This window comes from Trachurus japonicus, chromosome 4, assembly GCF_045865225.1.
Source record: "Trachurus japonicus isolate A0001 chromosome 4, Traja_1.0".
Lineage (NCBI taxonomy): Eukaryota > Metazoa > Chordata > Actinopteri > Carangiformes > Carangidae > Trachurus > Trachurus japonicus.
Window position 1 is genome coordinate 15,162,627 of NC_140910.1, and position 26,645 is coordinate 15,189,271.

The 26,645-nt window shown below is 41.6% G+C and overlaps 2 protein-coding genes across 3 annotated transcripts in view; both read right to left on the reverse strand.

Annotated features, from left to right (window-relative positions):
* Window positions 1-921: 921 nt before the first annotated feature.
* Window positions 922-12,147, reverse strand: spata6 (spermatogenesis associated 6). 2 transcript variants are annotated; one of them, XM_085774235.1, is made up of 12 exons: window positions 12,009-12,147; window positions 11,536-11,673; window positions 10,938-10,986; window positions 10,768-10,809; window positions 10,514-10,638; window positions 8,619-8,699; window positions 6,021-6,023; window positions 5,474-5,908; window positions 4,256-4,358; window positions 4,064-4,104; window positions 3,588-3,736; window positions 922-1,441 (listed from the first exon to the last, which is right to left on the reverse strand). In XM_085774235.1, exons 1-12 carry the CDS (start codon window positions 12,093-12,095, stop codon window positions 1,336-1,338), a joined length of 1,359 nt encoding a protein of 452 aa, XP_085630361.1. In that variant the 5' UTR covers window positions 12,096-12,147; the 3' UTR covers window positions 922-1,335. The 2 variants fall into 2 exon arrangements, with proteins under 2 accessions (XP_085630361.1, XP_085630360.1); XM_085774234.1 differs by lacking the exons at window positions 8,619-8,699; window positions 10,514-10,638; window positions 10,768-10,809; ... (1 more) ...; window positions 11,536-11,673; window positions 12,009-12,147 and having other exon boundaries at window positions 922-1,134; window positions 1,327-1,441; window positions 5,474-6,422.
* Window positions 12,148-12,881: 734 nt separating this feature from the next.
* The window catches only part of agbl4 (AGBL carboxypeptidase 4), a 267,261-nt gene continuing 253,497 nt past the window's right edge, over window positions 12,882-26,645 (reverse strand). Inside the window, exons 10-13 of the mRNA XM_085774255.1 lie at window positions 25,244-25,396; window positions 21,724-21,886; window positions 13,536-13,629; window positions 12,882-13,376 (exon numbers count right to left, since the gene is read on the reverse strand). Of these exons, the coding sequence (XP_085630381.1) occupies window positions 13,277-13,376; window positions 13,536-13,629; window positions 21,724-21,886; window positions 25,244-25,396 (510 nt within the window). The 3' untranslated portion in view covers window positions 12,882-13,276. The remainder of the gene's footprint in view (window positions 13,377-13,535; window positions 13,630-21,723; window positions 21,887-25,243; window positions 25,397-26,645) is intronic.

Here is a 26,645-nt window from a genome sequence, read left to right on the forward strand (position 1 = left end):
AAATGCAAACTGTGGTCTGGTGTTAAAGATGCTAATACAGAAGCAGGATTATTAAAACTTTCTGCTAAGAAGAGAAATGTCTCTGTAAACACATTTACAGAGGATCGGATGTTTGAAGATACATCTTTTGTATATCATTATAATTTCATATGATTTTTACCAGATTCTGTTACAGATTGGACAGTGGTCGGAGTTTCTGGGAAAATCTCAATGTTTTGCTCTGTAACTCGATGTGGCACAAGCTGACTCAGTGAGAGAAGGGACAGTTTTCCTCCCAGCTCTGTGTAAAGATGGACTTTGGTCAATATGGGCCAAAGAGAGGAATACACAAGGGCTTTAGTTTGACTCTTAATTATATTCTTGCTGCACATGTAGTTAAATTGTACCCACTGCACTGAAGGAAATCAGATGATCATTTGCTGTGTTACCAATTGCCTCCTGTAAAGCACAATACATTTCTTCATTTAGTATAATTTAAAATTAATCTCTGGAGAGCTAATACTGTGGCTGCGCTTCATTTAATTAGCAGCAATAAAAGATGTAAGCTACTACGCTTAAATGAAACACTGTCTAAGAGATTACGTGTTTATCATAAAGAGCTGACAACTCCCATGTCAAGAGCACATGCACATACTCAAAATACAGTTTTGATTTTAAATATTAAAGACATTTCAGTGTAACACTTTGGATCTGAGGGACTGTCTTAATGTATGTTTAAGGATAAATTTCTTTGTGTTTCCTGCTTTCATTCAGGATTTTACATTTGTTCTTCTTTTCTCGCTTAAATCTCCTCAGTCTCTTTTAGCTTGGCTCCCAACTGTGGCTCTTGGCTACCTTCTTGTTTCTCTTTTGTGTTGTGGAAGATGAGCCCTTAACAGCTGCAGCTTACATCCACACTCAGTACGCACACACATACACACAAAATGTTGCTTCTTTATTGCTGAGCCAATTTCACACATGGCTTTAGAGAAATTAGACAACGTCTCAGATCCGTGTCACCGTCGGGCCGTTTTAAAACGCAGCCCAGCTGATGGGTGGGAGGGAAGCTGTGCTGATATGCGTTTGAATATAACTCCTGAAAATCTCCTGTCTTTTCAAAGAGGTAATGATGACAAAACCTGGCTCCGCAGGTGTCTGGGAAGATATGAAATGTAAATGAATATTAAATTAAGATGAATGAATTACACGTGTGAAATGGTCCGACTCGCTGAATGATAAAGCTTTAAGATTAAGGTGTGGTATTGTCTTGATGAGTGTGTGCAATACAAGTCAACAGGTTAGTGCAGCCTTTAACAGTGCCACTGAAAATGATTTGGTTATGTTTACATCAGAAGTTCAAAGGTCAAAGGTCACTCTGTGGTCCAAAGTGGTTCTGTGTGTCCGCAGGATTCTCTGCACGCGGCTGTGGATCTCCTCCCAGTGGGTCCGACTGGTCTGGAGCCTGAAGAAAACAAAGACCAAGAGACAGTGCACTGCAAATCAATTAATCAATTAAACCCCATTATCTGAATCTGCTTCACATACATCTTCATGTACCACACAACTACGTTTTAATGTCTTGATTAATCAAGCCCAGGGATCTAGACCCCCATAAGGCCTCACATGATCTGTGGGGTCAAAGGTCATTATACAAATATAGAAAAGTAAATATATAAAGTTCTCTTACATGAGTTGTGATTATTCTTTTTTCAACATTTTCTTAAGGATTACTGGATTATTTCAGATTATTGCAGGTAGACACGACTTGGGTTAATATGTCAGAAAATAGTGAAAATGCCTATCACATCTCTAACACTAATTATCAATCCAGGACACATATGTATAGAAAAGCAAAAAAAAAAAAAACTGCACATAAAAGAGGCTGGAACCATTGAATTAAAAAAAAGGTCTGCCAATCAACCTTGTCAATAAAGTTTAACCTTTAAACATAATACAACCACTGCCAGACTTCCTTTGAAGATGTCATAGTTATTCCCTTTGTCCACTAGTCTGTGCTGTAACCTCACATAAGACACAGTGAGGTGCTGCAAAGCTGCAGCTACCAGGACACTGACATGCCACATGCTTCAGCGTGTGCTGTGCTCAACAACAAAATCTTAAAATACCTGAACATTGACATCAATGTTCCCACCACATAAAACGTTGCTGTACATTCAGCCCCTTTGTGCAAAAAGTAATTTCACAACTGACAGAACCGGCCGTCCTTTTGACCTACAGGCATAAATGTGCTTCATCAATACAATATAAATGTGCCTGCGAGTTGGCCAAAGGCAGTTTTGAAATAACAGATTGCACTGACAGGCAGACGTGGATGAGAGGCAATACCGCAATTTATTACTGTTCACTTCTGTCTATTTGTTGTGAGTGGAGGGGTGATGACTGACTGGTGTCTTGGCCAGGCCGGCAGTGTGGAGATAGAAGCTTTTCATCTGTAATCACATAAACTCACTACCTGCTTCAAAAAGTCATCAAGGACAAATCAACCAGAGACATGAATAGACTGAGACTTCGGGGCTTAGGGGGCAAACGTTGCCACTGGCATCTGTCATTTTCTTTATAGATCAAAGATTTGTGGTAAGACGTGCCCCTCTCCCTGTCGGAGGGAATCTACAAAGGCCCACTCTAATCTCCCACCCTGCAACTCCTGTCGCGTTTTCAATTGAGAGAAAAGTATCATTCATTTCCTACAATTTACTTTGCAATTTAAGATTGCCTATTGATTTTAATGTTTGCTTATGGACTGAGCAGAAGGGAAGGGGGGGGAAGGAGAGCCGAAACAAACAAACAAACAAAACGGAATATCAGTCCCATCGGTGTGTTCAACTCGCAGCTGCCATGATCGATGACAAGGTTTCTCTGAATGTATTAAAGCGTGCATCGGGTCAAATGCATCAGACTCGAGCTGAAACACAAATCAATACCATTTTCCTCTTTGTTTTCCCTTCTCTCTGCCTTCTCTCTCTTAGTAATGAACAAACATGACAAGACATCAGCTTCTGTAATTTAAGAGGTGGAGGGGAATTCATCCTGCCTGTCGAGTGTGATCAAAATTAAAGATTGGATGTGTATGAGCGCACACACACACGTGCACACGAAGCGGTGACAGTGTATGACTAACGTCTCATGGGATCGCCATGTATTTGCCGTACACAGTAATCTGAAACTCATACAGGTGTCTCTTTTGCTTTTAAGATCTTTTGAGCAAACATCAATGATTTACACAGATGGATCAGGATAAATTCATGGCAAACAACACAAAAAGAGGATTATGTTTCCCCCTTCTTTGGCGTGAGTCTGAAGAAAATCAACTGGTGTTGCTCAGAGGTGATCCTGACAGCGCCGTACAAATGTACAGCTACCACGTGTAGAGACACAAGCTTATAGACAAGCATCCATTGTTTTCATTGTCGTCCATTGTCAGGACATCAACAGATACTTGTTTGTCAGCCCAATTTAAGAACCCAAAGAGCAACTCTCTGCAAACCTTTACGGAGTAAAGACCCTGTAATCATTAGTTTTACCAAGTTTAAAAGATTCAACAGTCGTTGGAGCATTTTGAAGCTCAGACCTAAGAGATGGGTTTTTACCTTTCCCTGAGGGAATGGTTGCTGAGATTGAGAGGACCTATGGAGTCTGTCTGTGCACGAGCAGAACCTATCGTGGGGCCTCTGGTCCGCGCTCCACGTCTGGACTGAGTCTCTAGAGACGACTGGACCTTATTAGAACCTGGCTTCACCTGGGAGAGGTCACAGAACAACAGCGTTAGGTAAGGACTTCATTACATCAAGGTCTAACTACTTCCATTAGTTTTGCACTGAAATATGTTTTGCAATATTTAGGAAATAAAAAATATTTCCACAGTAAGCTAGAATGATACTAGAATTGTTTTTTCTGACACACAAAAACACTCCGCAAGTCTAGTTTGTAGAATTTGTAAATTATTTGACTCAAAGTAAAGACGCACTTTGTTGTGGCAGCAAATCCCCATTCAATGACTCTATGCTACTGATCAAAACAGTAGATCATTGTATTTTCTGGTTCGACACGTTGTAATTAGACTTACTCTGTCTGTTCTTGGTCTGTAGCTACCCAGGAGAGAAGAATCTAATTCAACAAAGACAAGTTAGTTTTAGTGACACTGAACAATTGAAACCTGAAAACGATTCATCCAGAAACACTTCATGTGATATTATCATGTGGATACTTAAGTAAAACATGGCTTTAGCTGCATTTGTTTTTTTTTAGCTGAAAATACCTGTTTGATCAGCTGAGGAGCTAAAAGAGCATCGATGCATGCTGCCATTGTGGAGAGAGGAGGAGGGAGTCTGCATCCCAGAAACACTATCGCAACGAGGGACCTGGTATGAAAACACCACAGACAAAAAGTCAGTTGAGGTTAAACAGTATAATTGACAGTGTCCTAGTTTAAATTGCCATGATTAAAACAGACTACATCGTCTGTTATATTGTTTTGAATGAAAAACACAATGGCAGATTTCAGCATTTCACAGAGAAAATGAGGCCCGGAGGAGACAAAGACATGATTTTTACGGAGTAAGCACATACAGTATCTCAGACACAACTCAGGTTATCTGTGGGAAAGTGCTTTCCTCTACGCACAAACCACAAACCAGAAGCTGAGGCTCTGAAACGTGCACTGATAATGCATTCACCATGGGGCTAAGCTACTTCATTAGGTATCTATTTGTTAATTGCAGCTTGACTCTCAATTACCAGGGTTAATTGTCGACAGAAGATTCCCCCTGGAAAACCCGAGCGGGAAAAGCATGCTCCTCACTTTAATAAAACGCCTGTTGTATTCTAGTAAATTCCATTCATGTGTGTGACAGAAACAAACAACTCAGTACCTAATCATTTCTTTTAATAACAGCATGCAAGTGGATTTTGATATTCATACCTCAGGATTAGATTTGATGTAAATGAAGAAGCAGGAATACAGTGGGGAGCAGGGGGAGGGAGGAGCAGAGGACTAGAGGCTGTGTTGTTCTTGTCCATCGACTGTATATTATTCCCCAAGGCTGTGTGATCAGAAAATCACCCCTTTTATATGCAAATATCTCATAACAGTGATACGGTCATAATTAAAGCCTTAACAAATAACCCGCCTAAATACAGGTTGTGTGTGTGCTATTAAGGAACACTCGAGCCGCTCCGCGAGGATAATAGGCCATATTAAATGTGCACATGGTGAAACATTTCATGACGTCAAAATGCATTAACAGCTCAGGTAAAAAGATTAGCACTGCTCCTATTATGCCCTCCACTTAATCTGCCCAATAGATTAAGTTAAATTTGGGGAAGCTCCCACTGAGGTTTGAACTGCATCAATTCAGGATCCCATTAATGTCATAACCCACAATCCACTAAACTCGCGCGCTGCTGGCAACAAACAACCTGCCACACCACTTGTTTTTAGTCTTGAGTTTGAAAGAATATATCGAATGTTACTAACCAAGAAGGGAGGTTGACTCTCTGTCTCCTTCCTGAAGTAGTGAGGCCCCAGCTGGAGGTGGCTGAGCCTCTGCCTGGCGTCCTCTGAAAGCTGGCACATCTTGCGGTGAGTGTAAGGGGACAGGGCTCGTGCCCTTGAGGAAACTGTGGGCTGCTGGTAGCCAGAGTCTACAGACGCCCTGGGAGAAGCACGTTTCCTCTCCCTCTTGTTTTTCTGGGGACTGGAGCCAGACGAAGATGAAGAAGGAGAGCGTCTGGATGATGATGACAATGGTGCCAAGTCTGTGATGTGAGCCTCAGTGTTTAGCTTTCCACCTCTCAAAGAGATACAGTAACCGTCGTCTATTCTGGAAAAATGCCTGCTGGACGGTGAAGGCTTTTTCGCTGAATTCTGTCGGGATGGGGTTAAAGATGGCTTCACTGGAGAGAGACAGCTCTGAGGACATGAGGACAGAATATAAGAGAAACAGAGACAGAGGGAGATGTTCACGTGTTGTTCAAACATGTCCAAGTTACTCTCATGCCTCCATTTTGAAGTGACACGTAACATTCTTCTCTGCAATTCAGATTTCTCTGCAGACCACGGTGTTGTTGCCTTTACAGAAACATCAGCCATTTTAGCAATTAAGGCTGCCGCTCTCACTCTCAACACAGACTTGTTCTCCCTGGACAAAACCATTAAACCATTAGCTAAATCATCCAGCTTAAGTGTTACAACAACATCGGCTCTCGCAGTCGACACTGCCATGGAGACAACCTCTGCAGGATTACTTCAATAACTCTAATGGCCACTAACATCATTCTCCGATGCAATATCCCTCTTCCTGCGGGTAATGCCAACCGGGGATAAATAAGTTAAGATAAAATGTTAATTGCATTTGATGGCCATCTCCAGTCTAATATTATAGAGAGGCATTACCTGGCTGTAAAACAAAGATAATCTAAATGCTAATTAAGGAAATCACACAACATTAGAACTATTTTTAAGAGAAACTAAATTATGAATAAATCCTCATTGAGGCTGCCATTTGAGAATGGTCTTATTTAATGGAATTAAGACAAGTTTGCCCCTCGTTCACACACAACCTCCACCATCTCAGACTTCCCTCAGCTCTGCTCTTGTCGTCTCTTCTCTGGTGGGTGAACATGACAGGAAGTCACTTTTCCTGAGTGGTGAAGGCTTAAAAACTAGCAATTTAAATGAGAATGATGGCAGCTAACAGAAGACAGAGGCATAAGAAATTGGGTGGGAAAGAATAAAGCTTTGTGTATATCACCACTAGAGTTTCAAAGGGGTTTTTCTTTTTTTTTCGAAGTTGCCATCCTTCTAAATCTATTAAAACAAGCCATGGTTTGTGGGCAGGCAGGCAGATGCCTATGCTGAGGAGCCATTAGGAAAGCAAAAATGGAGAAATTCTCCTGACAGCCACAGTAGTGCTCTGATCCAGACATCCCCCGAGGGGCCAGCAGAACACTCTGACAATCTTCTTCGCTGTCAATGACATCCCATTTAAACAAATAGCTTAGCTTAGGTTACTGCACCTGGGAAATCCATGGTAGTGTTTTTGGGCACAACATGCCAACTGCTGTGTGATGGATCATATGTTACTAACGGGACCTTTCTTTATTCTGTTTTTTTAAAATAACAGTCTCTTCAGTTCAACACACGAGCACTCACACACGGTAGTCTGCCCTATTAGTGTCTGCAAACTTGCTCTTTTGTCCATAAAAACAGTGCATAAATAAAATATCACAAGTGTATTATTAAGTCAATCAATTTTCACAACTGAAAAGCTAAAGTGGGGTATTTTGTGTTTGCAAAACTAGTATTACTCATTTGTTCAAAAGTGTTTTCATTGTTTTCATTGTGATGACTGACTTATAGATTAATCATCAAACTGTTTCAGCTCTGTGTTCAAAACAGCAAATGCGAATGGGAACGTAAAACATGAAATATTCACGCAAGGGAAGAGGGAGAAAGAGTCAGAATGAAATAAATCTCTTAAAACCTAATATGTGATTTCATGCAGCAGACCACAGTTACCCTTTCAAATTCTCAAAGACACAGTGGAAGAGATAGAAGTGACCCATCGTCTGGATAGTTAATGTAAAAAAAAACACCTGACTGCCTGACCGAGTGACTGGTTGTGTGACAAAAATGGTGTCAACTCCCAGCTAGTCGGGGATGTGAGAGAAGTCTCGCTATCAGCCACACAGATCTGCCTCCATGTAATTATATTCACAAGGAGAGAACAGATATCCTTGAAACACTGCCAGTATGGATGGATAGATGCAGTAGCCATGGCAACAATAGAAGGTGGGTACGTATGGTGGAAACAGACAAATTTGATGGTGAGCGATACCACTCATTAGAGCGCTCTAGAGAATAGTCCTCGCTGCTGGAACAGTGGTCAACACTTAGAGAGATGCTGAGCAGCATGTGGCCGTGATGTATTTTCAACACATTTTCAACTGTCAGGAAAGATGATAAACACACTCTTCGCTTGATCTATAAGTGGCAATCTAATGGATTTTAACTGTTTAGATTGAAGCAAAGCTGCTCTAATGGCCATGAACGCACTGCAACATTTATCTATAAAAGGTTGACTTCTTCCAAAGCACTTTACAGATCAACAACAGATGTTTTCAAGTAAACCAACAACAAACACAAAGCACAACATATGTGTGCATGGACAACAGTCTCCCTTACCTGAGTTACAAATGGCAAGAGGTTGTTCTAAAAACACTATGGTGACATTGTGAAGTTAACTGTCATCACATTATCATTTTATCCCTAGTGGATACTGGTGTCAAATTCAGGATTTGTATACGACTTTGTGAGTTATGGCCAAAATCATTTTTTGTGAGGTCACAGTGATCTTTGAACTTTGACCGCCCAAATCTCATCATTGCATCATTTCATCCTTGAGTCCAAGTGAACATTTGTGCAAGTTGATACTAAAATATCACATTTACAACAGTGGGATGGATGGATGGATGGATGGATGGATGGATGGATGGATGGATGGATGGATGGATGGATGGGCAACCTAAACTCATATGCCTCTGACTATCAATGGCACAGAGGCATAAAAACTGTAAACTGTGTGTGTGCGTGTGAGTGATAAAAGATCAATCAATCTTACAGGCGATGCAGGTCGGCTGTCTCTTCCATCACTCTCCTCGATGACTGACGTTGTGGTAAACTCCACTTTAGGAGAGATTCCCTAGAGGGAGAGAGACAATAGGACCAAACACAACACCTTGAACAAGGAGATGAAGACAAAAGGACAGATAACAGAGCTGCTTGAAACATCAATTTACAACCACAACTCTTCAATCGAGGTCTGCCGTGAAAAAACAAATTGAAGAAAAGAGAAAGGCTCCAGTGATGTTTAAATAATATGGCATTTGGAGAGAGACATCTAAATTGCTATGTAGGCCTCAAACACAAACATATAAAAGCAGCGGTGAGGGGAATAGTGTTTAAAGACATTTAAATATGTCAGTTAGTGCCTCAGAGGACAAGGGGGAGAAAGAAAAGCAACCCACAGCCACAGAGAGATGAAACAATGAAGAGGGGAGAAGGCAGAGAGGGAAAAAGATGATATAAGAGGAGTTGCGGTGATTGAAAAAAGAGGAGGTTTTCGGTTTAGTTTTTCTGGCTGTATAGGAAAGACAGATGACAGATGAGAAGGAAGGAAAATGCCATCTATCCTGGAGAAATGACTTCACTTTGTCTAAGACATGGTGCTTTTGAATTGGTTATCTTGGTAGTACATGTCCGTCATGTGCACAGACATAAGAGCCACTGAGATTGGGAGGAGACTGACTTAGAGCAACAACCTTATTCAGTGTGTGAATGACACATGTAATATTACCACAGGAATAACCTCGCAGACTCAGCTGTGCACAGTAGCCCAGGTACATTTGCGACATGTGTTAAGCCTCAATTAAACTCACACACACATGGGCAGCTGTGGTCACAACAAACAGACGTGTAGTTGTTCTTATCGTACAACTTTCTGGTCCACTTGGAGTCTGATTGGAGGAGGCATACACAGATGGTGCCCCTGTAGCCTAGTGTCTATGGGAACAACAAAGTAAAGGCTATACAGAGTCACTCATCCTCTAATGACAAGGTTTACATCACTCAGGCAGAGACTCCAGAATCCACACATTTACTCCTTTGAAACTTCAAGAATAAAAGCTGTTCATTAAATTTAAAAATACTCTCTAATGCTGGCAGAGACCAGATTCTGTTGTACATACAGTAACAGCAGTGCAGACACAGAAGGCAAACACCTCTGTTTTCAGTGTAATTGTGCAAAATATCATTAATCATAATAAATAATACGTTAGCTGAGGCAGTGTAATTAAGAACAGAGTAGTTTTAGCCTATTATTTGCATTTGAGGAATAGAACACCACTCTGTCCTTTTTCTGTTTTGCATTTATCAGGGGCGCAAACAACAAGAATAAATATGGAATTGATTTTGTTTACAGTCACTTTCCATGCATCTTCATTTTCTGCACTTGTCAGTGTGGTACTAAATTCTCCTTATTATACAATTTATCTGGCGTACCTTCTCTACCAACAGTCTTGCAACAGAATTGTTGTGGCCATTGTTCAATTTCACATTTAGTACCATTGCAGATATTAGGGATTTCACACAAATGAACACTTAAAATCTCAAATTGTATGTGTTTTACTTAAAAAAAAAAAATAAAAAAAAATACAATAAAGCAGAGGTGGGGTGAATCCATATTTTTGATTGGCTGCTCCTACTCTGAGCATACATGAAATGTATTATGTGATTACTTCGCTGATCTTTGAAGTTACGTTTGTATTAAACAGTAAAAAGAAGTGATAAATGTTAATAAATGTTAATAAATGTATCATACTGCTCACAGTTTAAGATGTTTTTCTCCTGAGTTGACTTTTTAGAGCATTCAAGTGTAATTCTCAGAGGTTTATTGAATATTGGCTGAAATATTAAAAGGAGGAAAGAAATAGGAGGAATAAATGGAAAATAGCCTACAGGAAAGGAAGAGGATCTCTTCATAAGTATTTCTCTGTCTGCAGCTCCTTCTCTGAAACACAGTCTGGGACCAGGGTACAGGAAATCTCGGCTGCTTTCCTCCATCGTGGCTAGGATCTCACCCTCTGAAAACCATACACAAAGAGGCAGTAAACAGGAACACACGCACACACACAGAAATCCTGTTTTTGCAGTGTAATGACTGGATACAGCAGGGACTTAACATGCCCATATGGCATCATCAGAAAGCATACCTGGAGGCACCAACTGAATCAGCTCAAAAGATGTTGTGTCAGCTAAGAGGAAGGAAAGCACAAATTGACTGGGAGCTAATGATCAGTATCACAGCTAATAGCCTATAAGCTTGCATAGCAGAGAATTCAGGACTAAGAGATGAGGAAGCAAATCCCAGATGGCCGTTTACCTTCGAGGAGGTCAGCTACATCAGCAGGGTCAACTACGCCAGGGAAAGTCTGGTAAAACAGGCAGAGTACAGACAAATCAATACTTATAACAACATGACACAGACAGCCCAGTATCTAACTCTGCCATTCTCCCCGAGGAGAGGTAGGTATCTTTTATCAGGAGCTGGGGTAGTCTTGTTCAATCGTGTGTGTATTGCAAAAATCTGCTCTGTTGCTTAAGTAGCTTCTTGCTACTCAAAAAGAGACAAGTAATTATAAAAGAAAGCTGCCCCAAGTGAATGCAAATGCAACTAAGCAAGAACAAAAACCATAAACATATGCACGAGAATTTACATAGAAAAAAAAGAGAAGGAAAGATTGGGAAGATGATTTTTGTGATTAATCTGGTGCAGATTATAGTGCAGATAATAATAAAATGAATAGATGTTACAGCCCCCGGAGGATTGTGACATGAAGGCATGAAGATAAAGTACAATAAGCATCCCTTCTTGACATTGTACAAAACACAGACTAGCCATCCCAGCAGATGGGACTGATCCAGCTTGTGTCCCAGCTGGGGAGGCATCTCTGATTTCTGTGATAAACTGTCACTCTCACCTTGACAAAGACCATTTTGTGGTGGAAGAATAAAGGAAAGACTGGGGCCAAACAGGGAGTCTTCCTGTACTGGCCCAGGATACACACACTGAGGTAGACATCGTTGTTGTTGGACAGAAGTACTCCGGGACAAGTGACCTGTGCAGGAAGAGTAAAACTAAGCTGCTAAAGTTGTTTCAAAACAAAACGGCTTTTGCACGAGTTTAAAACGAAACATTAATGATACGTGTTTTACATTAAAACACAACAACGTGGTGCTTAGTTAGTTTAAAACACAGGACCAACCTATGAGGAGCGCTAGCTTCATGTTAACATGCAGAAGTTGTGTAGTTTCTCCAGGGAGGAAGTGTTTCAGCCCGCTAGCTAACGTTACTGTACGTTAGCTAAGTTAACTGTAACGTTACGTCGCTTTGTGCGTTTTTTGCGTTTAGTTAGCGTCGGGGCGACTAGCGTCATCATGAAGTCAGACTTACTGCCTTAATATCCACGTACACGACACATCTCAGAGACTTGTGATGAACTTCAGCAGAAGAGGAGAGTTTTTTCTTCACAGAGGCCATTCATCCAACTTTCAAACTTCGTTGTCATAGTTGCCAAACAGCAACAGTCACACAGGATGTGGAGTCACGTGACCAACAAGTAGCAAATCAAAACACACACACACACACACACACACACACACACACACACACACACACACACACACACAGAGAGGTTTCTGCCTGCAGCACATAAGCTTTTGAGAAAATAAAAAATGTCTTTCTTTTTTCATGTAAAGTTATAATATGTAACTTTTCCACATTAAAGATATGTTTTCCACCTCCTTACGACAGGTGTAGCCTATGTCAGTTTAGTTCAGAAAAAGACAAGCGTGTATCTGAAATATGGAGACCAGTCCAGAGCTAAAACCAACATCATAAAACCTTGAATGTAACCACCACAGTTGTATGAATTCAGGTTGTCTGGATGGCCCTGGGCTGAGCAGCCACAAAGGACTTCCCCATAGTGTTGTTTCCTCATGGTTTTGTCTGTTTATGATTGTTTTCATGATTCTTTGGTGCCTTTGTGGTTCTTTTAGAAATCTATCTGACTGGCAATTCAGACAACAAAAAGATTGTCTGTTGGTGGTTATTTTACATTTCTTGATGTTAATTTTGCGTCATCATGTGAATACATTTCTTCAAGGTCATTTTCTCTTTGTGGTTGTTGTATGTCTCCCCCGACATGTCACGTCGCTGTGCCTGTGCTCAGCAGGCCCATTTGATAACTAATTGTAGATATCTCATTTAAGGCAATCATTAATAGTCACATTATTGCTATAGAGCAACAGGTACAACATTATGACTAAGTGATGAAGTGTTTAATGACTAATTAATAGTAATACCAACAGAGATAATAACATCATCCAAGTCATGCAAGAAAGCATGCATTTTTTTTTTTTTTTTTACAACTGTATCAACACAACAACAAAAAAGCTGGAATTTAGATGAGTAACCAGTCTGTCTCCTCTTGCCATTCAATAGTCCATATTTCATAGTCATTAAATAACCCAGGAGGAAACTTGTTCTGATTTCAGTCCTTCAAGTGCCAGTGGCCACACTGTTACAAATCTGTGAATATAAGGCTTTATAACCAGGGAGATGTGGAGCTTCTAAAGGCAATGAAGTGTGAAGGATTCGCCTGCCACGGTGCTCTGCATTTTATACATGCTCAGTCTGTGTCCGTCTGTCCGTCTCTCTGTCTAGTGCCTGACACTCTGGCTCTTCTCCCTCTCTCTGTCCACTGCGTCTCTGCCAGCGCCATTGCCCTTTCCATTGCCTGTCTGGGGCATCAGCTCAGAGCTGGAGACAAAAACATATTCACAAAAAATGACTGAGATCGTTGCACAAAGTTCAAGGAATTTCAAAACAACAACTCCTTCAATAACATGCAAAAGAGTTCAGTTATTTTAGATAATCCTTTTAGTTTAATCAAGTATTTATTCATGACACATGCTTTACCTTTCAATGTGAGTTGGTCTGTTGTCCTTGATAAGGTTGTTGAGTTTGTAATAATCCAGGAAGGTTCGAGCCACATTCCTGCCCAGTTTCATGTCTGAGGACACGGGGTTAAGGGTAATTATACAAAAAAAAGTATCTCTTCAGTGGTATTCAAACTTGGTGTGGACCATTGAAGAGGCACTACACCGTTTTGCTGTACTGCAGAGTGAAACTTAAAGCTGCAAGGTAAAATGTCAACACTCAAGCACTCAAGTGGCAAAAAGCATTTTACCGTAGACATTTTGGAGATGCACAGATGTAACTAATAACATGTTATTTGGTACATTTTAGTGGGATATTTGTTTGAATGGACCCATCATTGTTAATAGCTTTACTTGTGCTTTGACTGTTGATAAGTTGTAAAATTGTTTAGCTACTATGAAGAAAGGTCAAGAATCAGCTGCATTTGGGAAAGGTAAAAGAAAAACACAAGATCAATCTGATGCCAGTAGGAGATGCTAAAGGTTAGGACCCACAGTCCAAGATACAGCTAATAAATCTGTAAAGTAATGTAGTTTCAATAGGAAGAAGGAGGAAATGAATGAAAACAAGACATTCACAGATTTAAATATTTATGATGGATGACACATTCAAAGCTCTGCTCAGATTTTGGGCATGCGTAACATAAAGTAATATAAAACTAACCCCTTCAACATCCCCTCTATCATCTCCAACACACTCACTGAGGTATAGTAAATAACTAGAGACTAGCTCCTGGAGAAATGAGCAGTGTAAATCCTCAAGGTATAACACACCACGCTCTGAATTAAGCGAGGCTAAATCAACTGCATTTCACTCACGTCAGCCGAATGCATGATGCTGGTATGAATCACACAAAAGCAATTACTTATACGCTGAGGCCTTATTTAAATTCAGAGGTGAGCACACACATCATCCCCCCTGCCCAATTGTCCCTCACTACATTAGGGACAATATCAATAACTTCAATGCTTTTGCTAAACAGCTGAGCATCTATGAGTGCTGTTGCTAAGCCTGTGATCATTTAGCTAGCGGGGCCAGTAATGATGACAATCATGCTCAGACAATGAATAAGGAGAGAACCAGAATACCAACAATGTTCCCAATCACCAAGAGTGAGGAAATAGTACAGTTCAACAAAAACAATGTCACCAAGAGGAGGAAGTTATATGTGGTCACTGAAGCTGAAAAACATAGTTAGGCTACTATCTACTGAGAAGCCATCCATCTGCCCTATCCCTATTCCATCATCTCCTGTCAGAACATCCTTACATACTGTTCATATAGATCCCAACACAAGGACAAAAAAAAAAAAACATACAAAGGATTTTCCCAGAGGCACTGATGTTTAGCTACCTCCATTCTTCACCAGACTGGAGCATGATGGAGCAACACGGAGGCATAATCTGTCACTTTCCCCTGTCATTACCTTGTTGATGCTCAGGTACGGCGTGTCATCTGCCGGACTATCTATCCGTCACAACTATGTAATTGAAACAACTGGCATACAGACAAAGATGGAGATTTTTTCTTTCTTCCAATTCCTCATAATGATTAAAAAAAAGACTAACTTGTGGTTGCTACAGAGGTGAAAAGTTGTTAATCTGTAACCAATCCATTCTTGGTTTGAACGGGGCTGCCTGGGCTACACTTCTGAGATGATCTAAAGCTTGTCTTACAAACACAGAAACACACACACACACACAGCCTTGTCTCACAATCCTGTGGGGATCAATCATTGCCCTAATGCGTTCTCTGGTCCCTTACCTGACCTTAGCAATCACGTCTAAACACCTAATCCTAACCCCAAACTAATCCAAACTAAAAAGGCTCACACAGCAGTCTTTACTCACAGGAAACTCAATTTGTGTCCCTACAGTAACACAAGTCCCAAGGGGCTACTGTGTGTTCAGGTTTGAATCCCCACCAGGATACAAAACGCACACTCACTAAGAGATCCCACACACACACACACCCGAGGGTACATCTGGTAAGTTGGTTGGTTGGGTGAATATGCAAGAAAGCCCCTTTGCAGCGAGTCTGTCACCTTGGCATTTGAGTGTATGCTTTTGCGTATGTTTGGGAGTCTGCACAGGACTTCATTCTTCACCCGGCAGGCTGATGGCAACGCTCTCCACATGACTCCAGAGTCTATGTTTACACCCCATCTGGCTGTTTGTCTGTGCGTCCTGCATCAGGCCAGACTTGCTGTGAGAGCGAGAGAGAGAGAGAGAGAGAGAGAGAGTGGGGATGGGCCTCACAGTCTGCCTCATTAGACTGCTAGCTGATGATGCTGATTAGACTGAGATAAAACTACAGATGGACAAAGTAAGGTTATGTCCTTATTTTTTATGATTTTATGATAATCTTACTGCTTAATCATTCTAAACAAACAAGAGTGTGCTGCCATGCAAGTGACACAGCTTTGGCTTTGCAACAACATGCTGATGTCAACCATGTTCGTGATCTTGGTTTAGCATGTTCCCTTGTTAAAGGTTACTAAATAATACAGTATAGCTAGTTTTTGGGGAGCCAAAGAATTGGTCAAATTTTGATGTGATGATGACACCAAATGTTAAATGATCACCCGAGTTACTGCAGTTCCTCCTGAGAGAGACTGGATGTTTGTAGCAAATGTCATGACAACTCATTTGGTTGATATTGTCACAGGTGAAAACTCATAGCTGATACTCCAGAGAGCCACTTTTAGCATTCATCCTCTGGTAGTCGTGAATGTCTGAGCTTAAAATGTATGAAAATCCAATTAAAGGTTGGAGATATTTCAGCCTGGAGTAAAGAAATGTTCTGTCCCTGCAGCCATAAAGCTCAGAAGGACTGAAAGTGACACATAATTTAAATGTAGGTATAGTCACTAATTTATTGCTCGTTGTTAGAACCTGATACGCCGACATGCAGCACACTCACAGCCATGCTCATATACCTTCGTTATCTATAAACAAACAGCCACTCTCCTTGTATCCTTGACATCTTCATTCTGACCTCGGGAAAGTTTTTGGTGTTTTCCTCCGTTCTCTTTCATCAGCAGAGCTCGGTGCCAGTCCTGCGCTCTTTGGCCAGGCACGCTCAGCGACAAAAATATCTCCCAGACCCCACCGTGCGCAGATGGCCTCTCAGCTTGGCTTGTCACGACTCACCGTCTATTACAGGAGGTTTTGTGATGGACGGTCAGCTTCTGAAGGAGAACTTCATCCATGGGGCGAATGGTCGGAGACACAGAGGATGCCCTGACTGCTGTCTGGCCTGTTGCCGGGGGAAACCGTAGGGTCTGGAATGAGCCCGATGCTGCAGCAGGAAGTTATGTGAGTCGAAGCCAGGAAACTGTTGGTGGGCTGTAACTTACAGAGGTGGTGGTAGTGGAAATATTCAGAAAAAAAAATTCAGGTCTGTCAGTCCACATCCAGACAGTTTCCCCTTATTCACACATGGAGGAATTCTGATAAACATTGTTTATAGTGTATCATCAACCTCACTGGATCTCTAGGAATTACCATGATGATTGTGTAATCATTATGCAGCTTTGGGGAGGTCATGGAGCTGTGTGTATGAACCACGTCAGCATCTGTCACCGAGGTATGTGAGGTGTATTCTTTAACATCCCACCACACATAACAGTCTTGTCTAATCGATAGCAGGTCATTGCCATGGCTCAAGGGCATGCCAACGTAAGGGGCTGATGAGATACGGGACACATGAGACAAAGGGGACGGGGACATGACTTGTTTACTGCAGATGTTTACTGTCAGCACGGCATTTAGCGGCTTTCACCATCATGTCCCTCGTGCCTAGTCCTGGCAGACAGACAGACAAGGTGACGATCAGACAACAAGGCCCCCAGTGGTAAAATGGACAAGACACGCGGAGAATGCTGTCAAGATCGGACAGGAGTTAACAAGGAGACAAGCAAGGGGACATTCAAGCCATCAATACAGGCCACTGACAGGTCCTGTCACATAGAGGACTAATTATCAATGCTAATTAAGAGGCTTGTAAACAACAGCAATACAGAAAGGGACATTTTTGTCCCCAATAACGATTCAACAGACTGAAAGACCTCACGTCCCAGTGCCCAAAGGGACAAACAGTGGCTGATTTAAATCCCTGACCAGAGGAACTCTGGCAAGGAGACTCACTCTGAAACTTGAGAAATGAAACTAAATAGGTGTGAGGAAGACTGGAATATAAGAAACTGATTTATTTTGCTCTAAAAACAGAATAAGCTTGCTGTTTTTTAAATTCCAGTCACTTCAAAGTTCAAGAAAGAAAAGCTCCGTGTAACAAATTGTGCACGACAATATATGCACGCCTCACATCAGGGTACCTGTGGTTTATGATGTCAAGCTTCTCTTTACATCCTGTTTTATTACTGTCATTAATCCTTTAGGTATTCATTTTTCTAACGTTGCAATTTGTTGACAGGAGATGTGATAAATAAAAGTGACATGAAAATAATAACTAGATGCAAAGAATACAGACAGGACTGTTTAGATTTGCAACACCACTGATAATTACAGCCTTCACACATTTCACATGCCCTCAACTCTGAAATATTAGCTAATATTTCAGCTTTTTTAAATAGTACTGCCACTTTGTCAAGTATTTCAAACACTTTGCCAGGCAAACTTTCAGCTGCGAGCATAGTTACAATTCTACTTAAAACTTTTCTAGTTAGTATGATTTCCCTGAACTTTCTCATACTTTTCAGGAACATCGACATTATCAGCACATTCAAAAATTACCACAACACGACTGTGTGGAGGTGTGTGTTTGTGCATCTCTGCACGTACTCAGGTGAGGACACCTGTTCATGTGAGCATGACAACAATATTTGTGCAATCAACTGGGTGTATAAATGCGTGTGTCTGTGTGTGTCTTGCTTGCACGTGTGAGCACCTATCCATTTGTGCATGTCTGTGTGATATGATGTGTATGATGTGCGGTAGTGAAGCATATTTGCCTCCAAGCTATATCATTTGCATACTTGTCACAGCCTGTCCATTGGGTGTCAGATTCACTGATGCATAGTGTGTGTTCCACTGGCAGCCATGGTATTCGTGGAGCCCCACTGATATGACGGGGTGCATACCTGGGTGTTGCTACTTTAGCAGACAGACATCATACACACATGAAGAGAATGAGAAGGGTCTAATTATGTGTGTGTGAGTGTGCACACATACACCTTAAAGAACAGCCGCTGACATCACACACTCCTGAAGGATAATCCAACTTTCTTACCAATGAGTAGACCTCTGCATGGCTCTCCCCACTGAAGGGGAAATTTACAAGAATCAAACAAGAAAGAAAATTGCACTTGTCTTTATCTCAGAGATGGAAGTTTAAAAATGTTGAAGAACTGCAAATCTGTAATGTGACGGGAAAAAAGCAACGGCTCTATTTGGCGCAGGAAAAAGAGCAAAGATATTTCAGGGAGAACGTTATGGCTTTTAAAGTTTCTGAATAATTCTTCAAAGTCACAGGGAATACTGTCTCTCCACAACACAAAAAGCACACAAACCTGGGTAAGTAAGCTCTCGAACCTTACATAAACACACATACAGTACTGTACACACACACATACACACAATGGAAAGTGTCAAGCTGAGTTTTGAACAACATCCCAGATTCTCTCAACCTTGATCCATTCCACTTTCCTGTTTATACTTCACAGTGTGCACCGAAGGTCCATCACAAAACACAGTCAGACTATAAAAATAGAAAAACCTGCAAAAACATTTGCAGGCCAAAATGTTTAATTACTGTAGTGGATGGTGAGATGGCAATGAGACTGGAATTCATCTTCAGCTCATTTTATCTACACTGAGTAAGCACAAAAAAGCAATATATGTACAGTGTATAGATACACGAGGGAGTGGGTACATATGGAAATGATCTCCAATCAGCAAATCATGAACAGGGTCCTTTTGCATCTCAAAGCCCCCTCCCTTCACCTTTCTCACCTGACACACACACACACACACACACACACACACACACACACAGAGCTGTTAAATGATTAGAGGACAAAGGGAAGACAGACACACGATAGAGGTTGTCCCTGCTGTTTCAGAGAAGAGGATTCTCAGCTTGACTAGATGATATAATGAGCTGTTATGTTCTGGGTGATGAGATGAGAGGAAAGGACAGCAAAGAGAGGAGGACACGAGATGAAAAGGAAAGGAGAGAAGAGATCTGAAAACAAATACAGGCGCACACACACACACATACACTCGCTGCCTTACACCTTTTTCCAGAGCACTTTCAAACTGTGACAAAAGTCTCAGCTGTGAGAAAGGTTAAGGTTTCAATTTTGGTAGCTACAAGTCACAGCAGTGGAGAAGGAGAGTCAGGAAAAGATGAAAGGGCAAGGGCAACATGTTTGGGAGGTGGTGGGAGTTAGAAGCCCAGGTTATTATTTATTTGTCATGTATTAGTTTAGAAGACAGTGCGTGCGGGCCTGTGCGTGTGCATGCGTGCACGTCAGGTGAGAAAGGTGGAGGGAGGGGGCGTCGTGATGCTAAAGGTCTCTGTTGATGATTTGCACGCTCCATCGAGCTGACTGCTGGGGCGTAAAAAGCGACATGGTTGGTTCCTTCAACCTGCCTGACCCCAATCTCCACTCTACACCAAGTCCCCATGCTGCATGCCCATCCTGCGGAGCCCCTCCTCCTTGTACCCCTCCCCTTCTCATGAGGAAACACACACGCACACATTCATACACTTTCCTGGAAAAAAAAAGTCCTCACACCATCCCAGCAGAGCCATGTTCCCTCCCCAATCTTTGACCTTCAGAAGAAATGCCCCCTCTGTACACTCCCGGAGACTCCATATTGCTTATCTTGCCTTGAGCCTGGTGCCACCTACTCAGAGGAAAACACCAGGTGGAATTTGCTATGTCCTGTTTGTTTAGCATAACAGTCAGATACCTGTCTCCCCAATGTGAGGCGGACTGCTTGTTTGTGACAGCAGTGGTTGCCCCTATGTGTGTGTACATGTCTGTATTTCCATCTGGGCATCAAACTTGAAATTTGGAGACCTGAATAGTCTCTCAGGGAAGTGATAAGAAGGTACAGAGAACGCACACACATACATATAGTGACTTGAATGTCACTATATGTGGGTAAATGAAATAACCAGATCTACGGTAAGTAAGACTGTGCCAGCTCTTGGCACTAGAGGGCACTAGGGCTGCGTCTATATCCACCCTCCCCTCCACCTGCAGAAGATGTGTAGGGGAGCACATACTTTTCATATGTAGGGTCCTTATCGCTCTCTTTAAATCTTCCTTTTTCGCTCCTCTCACTGACTCTATCGGTAAGATCAAACCGCCATCGGCCGGCTCTCAGGAGCTCTTCAGCCCTGAGAAGGTCAGCTGAAGGAAAACTTCCTCCCATCTGGCTCCATTAAGGCACCTGTGACCTTTGGTTCCTGTGACGAATGTCTATGTATGTGTGTGTGTGTGTGTGTGTGTGTGTGTTTTTGTGTGTGTGCGTGCATGATCGCAGTTGACAGGAATCATGTTTGTGCCATTGTTCTATTGTTTATTATAATCAAAGCCTCAACTGCACACACACACACACACACACACATCACCACATATGCCAACACAAGCCGCTTTCTCCTCTCTCCTTTGTAAATGAAATCAATAGACGCAGCTATCACATCCCTATTCTGTCACTGCACATCTGTCGCAACAAGAGGCAACAAAAGAGCAACATGCTTTTCTGGTGAGTACACATGACCTGACATAGAACACATGTGCACACACTCGTACACGTGCACACACACTCACAACCAAATATTAAAATAATGACTCCAATGATTATAAGATCAATTGGCTTGATTTCAGCGGGAGATTGTGTGAGTGTTTAAGTGTGTAAGTGTACTTGTAAATGCTCCGTAGTGAGGACCAAAACAAGTATTTTCATAATTCAATGAGGACATTTCAGAGGTTAAGAGTTGATTTTGTGTGTGAGTGTGTGTGTTGTCAGAGCCAGTTTGATATTGTTGAAGTGAGGTTGTTTTTGCCAGGCAAGGTGTGTGTGTGAGAAGAAATTAAGAAAGACACAACAGACTCACACACACACACACACACACACACACACACACACACACACACACACAATAAGACCATGTACTGTATATTGAAGGATACATGTCTCCTCAGTGTAGGGAACAGGCGCGTTGCTGCCAGCTGTCATGTAGCTGTAGAAGGACACCTCCAGAGTGTAGCAGTAGGATGTGTCGTCAAGGAGACCACCGAGGAACCGTCTACCTGTACCAGCCTTCACCACATCCCGGTTAAAAGATGTGTTGGACTAGGGGAATACAAAGAAAAATAACTTACATGTGAGACACTGGGGTGAAACCAGTGGAGAGACGAAAGTTCAGTCAAGATTTGGCCTCAGATCTTTGTGTCAGCAAAACATCCACTGAGTTGAAGCATCTTCAGCAAGACAATGACACCTTGAGCATATCCCTATGGAGGTAAACATTAGCCTCAACTATGTCATATAACTTTAATAATGTCTATACATCCTTATTACACTATAGCCTACTATAGTTTACTTTTCAAAGTATGTAGCTGTCCAAACTTTCCCAGCTGGACCTTTACAAAACAAAATGTTTCCTGAGGTCACTGAAACTTGAATGGCAGATTATTTCTCAAACAAAAACACTTACAGGAAAAGAGAGGGGAAAAAAGGCATATTGCTTTTGTGTTTTGGTGTCCTAGTTTACACATCACTATACTTGAAAAAGGTCCACACTGCACAGCTGTAAATTGTGGTGGAAAATGGTCTGATTCTGCAAACTCCTATAAAACCACAAAGAAATGATTGTGTTCACTGAGTGTTCATATGCTGAATGGAGGCAAGCCTTTTCAAAATAAGAGCTGGGGAGATGTCATCTATGAATCCACAGTTTAAGAGTAACCATAAGAAGACAGTTTTGTTCAATAATGGTCATATACAGTAAATCGTTTACTGCTGTGGTGTAGCTATAATCGAAATGTAAGTAACAACAATGAATCAAAGGGATATTCTACATGTAAATGTGAAAAGGTTCCATTTGTGATGAACCTACAGAAAGTTATCACCAAACCCAGTTCCCTCCAAATGTAAATAGTATTTTAATGTCTTACAGCTCACGGATTTGGTTTGTTTTCAGGCCCATGGCTTTACAACTTTGGTTCCACTCTCATCAGCATTGTCTTCACTGAAAGGCCTGATAAACCCAACTCCAGACAGCAGACAGTCAGGAGTTGATAGACAAAGACAGAGCTGAAAGGAGCTGAATATTGGGCCTGCATTAATCATCATCAGCTTACAGTACATTAAAAGGTGATAATGAGCATGTTGTGTTCACTGCTTGTTTCCGCTGCCGCCAAGTGGCCAAAAGAAAATCAATTATTGACGGTTGAAGGATTTCTGGAAGGACTGTATGTTGGAACATTTCAGTTGGTGAAGCTACAATGGTAAAAGGTAAAATCTGACAGGATACCGGATCAGTGTCATGTGGCAGAGTCTGCTTGTATAGGTCCTAATATTGATTGTGCCTTAAGTTTATTATTATTGTTTCCATTATTAATGGCATATGCGGCACATACTGGTGTGTATTGAGTTACTCATATGAGACCCAACATGCAATAAGTCAAATGGCTTTTGACAGGCTTAATTAAAGCAAACCTGATATTAAATTATCAATAATATATCCATCAACATCTGCACAGAAACCATTTGTGTGATAAATATTTAACTCACAGTTTGATTTGACTTGTGTGTGTGTGGCTGACTGGCTGTGTTGCAATGACAGGCAGAGTGTGTTTGCTTTCTGAGACAAAGCAGCTACAGTCAGCAGCCTATCACCTGACAGGTCTCACCAGTGAAAATGCATGAATGTCCAGTGATTTGTTCCCAGTAGTAGACTTCTGGATAATTCAGGAAAAAATTATGATGGGTCGCTTATTTTAACAAATTCACTTTGCACAATGTCATTACCAAGCTCGGCTGTAAATGGCTATGGGGGAAAAAAATCCAGGCTATTTTGGGTTTGAGTGTGTCAGCTATACTACGCAAATACAATGCTGTCTTGGGAAGAGTGTGGAAAAAGTTTCCATTCACTGTCACTCCACTCTGCTGCATTGAGAGTTGCCTTGCTGAAATGCAGACTTGGCAGCCACCAGTGGGAGTTTGCCATGATTGTGTTGTGCTGCTGCTGCAGCTGCACTGGGCTTTAGGTAGTGCTGAATGGGCAGAGGGACAAAGCACAGTAAGGGAGATGACCCCTGGGCCAGCTGTCACATAGGCAATACACATGGAGAGAGAGAGATTCTCCTGAAATAGCGATTTCCTTGTCCTTCGTAACACTAGATACTGTATGGACACTGACAATCAGTGACATTTCCATACGTGTGTGTGTGTGTGTGAGTGTGAATGTCCACCTATCTGGCTTCCTCCTATGTCCAGGATGGCCCACTGGCCACTGAGTGTCAATGGGAAATAAAGGTTACTCTTTATGGTGTCTGTAAGTGGCTCCGCTATGAAATGTCACCATGAGTGAGCAGAAGAAGGTCAGTGGAAGTGACACAGGGCTCAGAGGGTTTGGAACAGTTTGGTGAATAATGTGCCTGTGCGAAAAGGTGTTAATACAGTAGGTTATGCATGCATGGCTGAGTGGAGGTGCATCACAGTCAGTGAATGGATGTTTCCTCCCACATGCTCCTCTGTTCAGTGCTTCTTTCCTCCATTAATTTCCAATACTTTAATTTCCTCCCTGGTGTACCCCCCCACCCCTTGCCGCCCTCAGTCTACACAAATATACCTAGTTTTAGCTAACTAAGAGGTGCACCTGCATTGCTCAGACAGAATATACTGGCCTATTTTGCACAGTCCTGTGCTTCAACGTGACCTATGCCTTGTTTGCAACTGGTAAAATGTGTGTTATATACTGACTAATTACGGTGGTAAGAGAGCGTCTGCCATCACTGCTGCTGTTTTTGCACACTAACATTTTTCATGAACCCACTTCTTGCTGTATTTTCCACATGGATCATACCTTTTAAAATATTTATATAACATATACTAGCTAAATTTTACTAATTATTCTGTAGTCACTTTTCTCAATTTTCCCAAAATGTTTATAAAGATAAAGATACTTGTCTTCTACACTCCCCTCATTATCTTCTCTCCTTTCTTTCATGGTCAAGGTGAGACTCTTTGTGCACAGCTGGAACATGCCCCTTTCCTCTGCACAAACTATCCTGACAAATAATTTAACACCTCTTGTGTCCTTGTGTTCATGTGCTCACATTTTCACTCACAGTATTTGTCTGCTGGGTTTGTAATGTGTCGCTCATTAGTACATGGAGTACAATGTAGTCTTGGTGCTAACCTAAAATTAACTAAGTAGGTGTTGATTTCAATCAACACCTTACATCAAACCCATGCGATTGCACATATTACAGCCCTATTTACACATATTTTATACATGGGAGATGTCTCCACATGTGTGGAACTAGATGTGAAGCAGTTGGCAATTAGGTGCCCGGCTGAACACCATCTCACCAGCATTTGCTGGGATTGGGCTATCTCATTCTTCGGGACTGAAGCTGGTGGCACTCTGCTCTTTAGCCTGCCTGTGTGCTGTGTATGCGTGCGTCTGTTTGTGCAACTCACGAAAGAGAAGTCGGGTGCATTTTGGCACAGCAGCCTGGGGAAGACAGCCTGTCTCTGGACACGCTCCTCATCCTCAAACACATTGCCGTACATGAAGCCATTCAGCATGGTGGAGTGGGCATGGACATCAATGTAGAACTCCAAACTCACCCTCTGATGAAGGAAAACCGAGGAGAGTGACAGAATAGAGGGATAGAGAAAGAGAGAGAGGGAAAAAACAGCAGATTAGTGAAGAAGATGGGATATTTTTCTGACACCAAGCAACAATGCACGTAACAGATTCTCCACTGGGAGTAAAGGGAAGGCCTTTCGTTACTCAAGGGAAAGTGTGCTAGGTAAAGAACTCTGCCCATGGGATGACTACAGACCCTCCAGACAGTGTGAACAGAAGAACGCAGTCATACCTGGAAGGAGCCAGCCACCCACACATGACTTCAATCAGACCGTCCTCCTGGAGGACACACCCATGTAGTGGACATAGCCTACTGTCTCTGGTTACAACAAAATCTAGAGGGCCCGCTGCCCAAAACATGAAATCTAATGGAATACTCCACCAAAGACACAACCAATGTACTGTTGAGTTCTTTAGAAGTAGAGACTGAAGAACCATTGAATCAAGAAGTCGTTCTGAACCATTGAATCAAGAAGTCGTTCTGATCAGAATTTATTTATCGAAATTATTTCCTCTTCAGGGGATGGTGCCCCAGTCAACAAGTGCAAATACTATACTAACTCACTATATAAGGGGTTGTTGTTATAATGAGATGCAGTTTTGAGTGAAGCACCAATTCACTGCTCACAAAGATCATTTATGGACAAATATAGTTTTAACAAAACAACTGGCGGTGAGTTTTATTTATTGATTTATTAATTGATTTTTAACTGATGGGACTGTCCACTGATAGGGTGAAGGTGAAAAGCTAAAAGCCCTATAGATTCTATACAATATAGATTCTATACATTTTCTGGATTGACTGACCTCCATGCCTTAAAGTAAAGATGAAGCACTGTCTCCTTTCACATTTGTACAGTTGTCCAAAAGGGCTCTTTACTGCACTTCTATGACAAACACAACTGATGGTCTGAAACACATTACAAAATCAGGAACTTCCAGTAATATTCTAGTAATAACAGTTATTTCAAACATGATTAATTGTCGGGTTGTTACATAACTTTTCTTTATATTACATGATACCACCCATTGTAGCTTTATACAATTTGAGATTTAATTTCCCACATCAACATAGACTTTGGTCAACTTCCAGGACTGCACACAATGTATAGTCCAATCAAAAATCTTGAATTACTCTGCCCCTAACTCCAACTCCAACACCTAAATGCAAAACCGACCTTGCTTGGCAAAAACATCTTCATTTCAACAATATTAACCTGGCTCTGACAA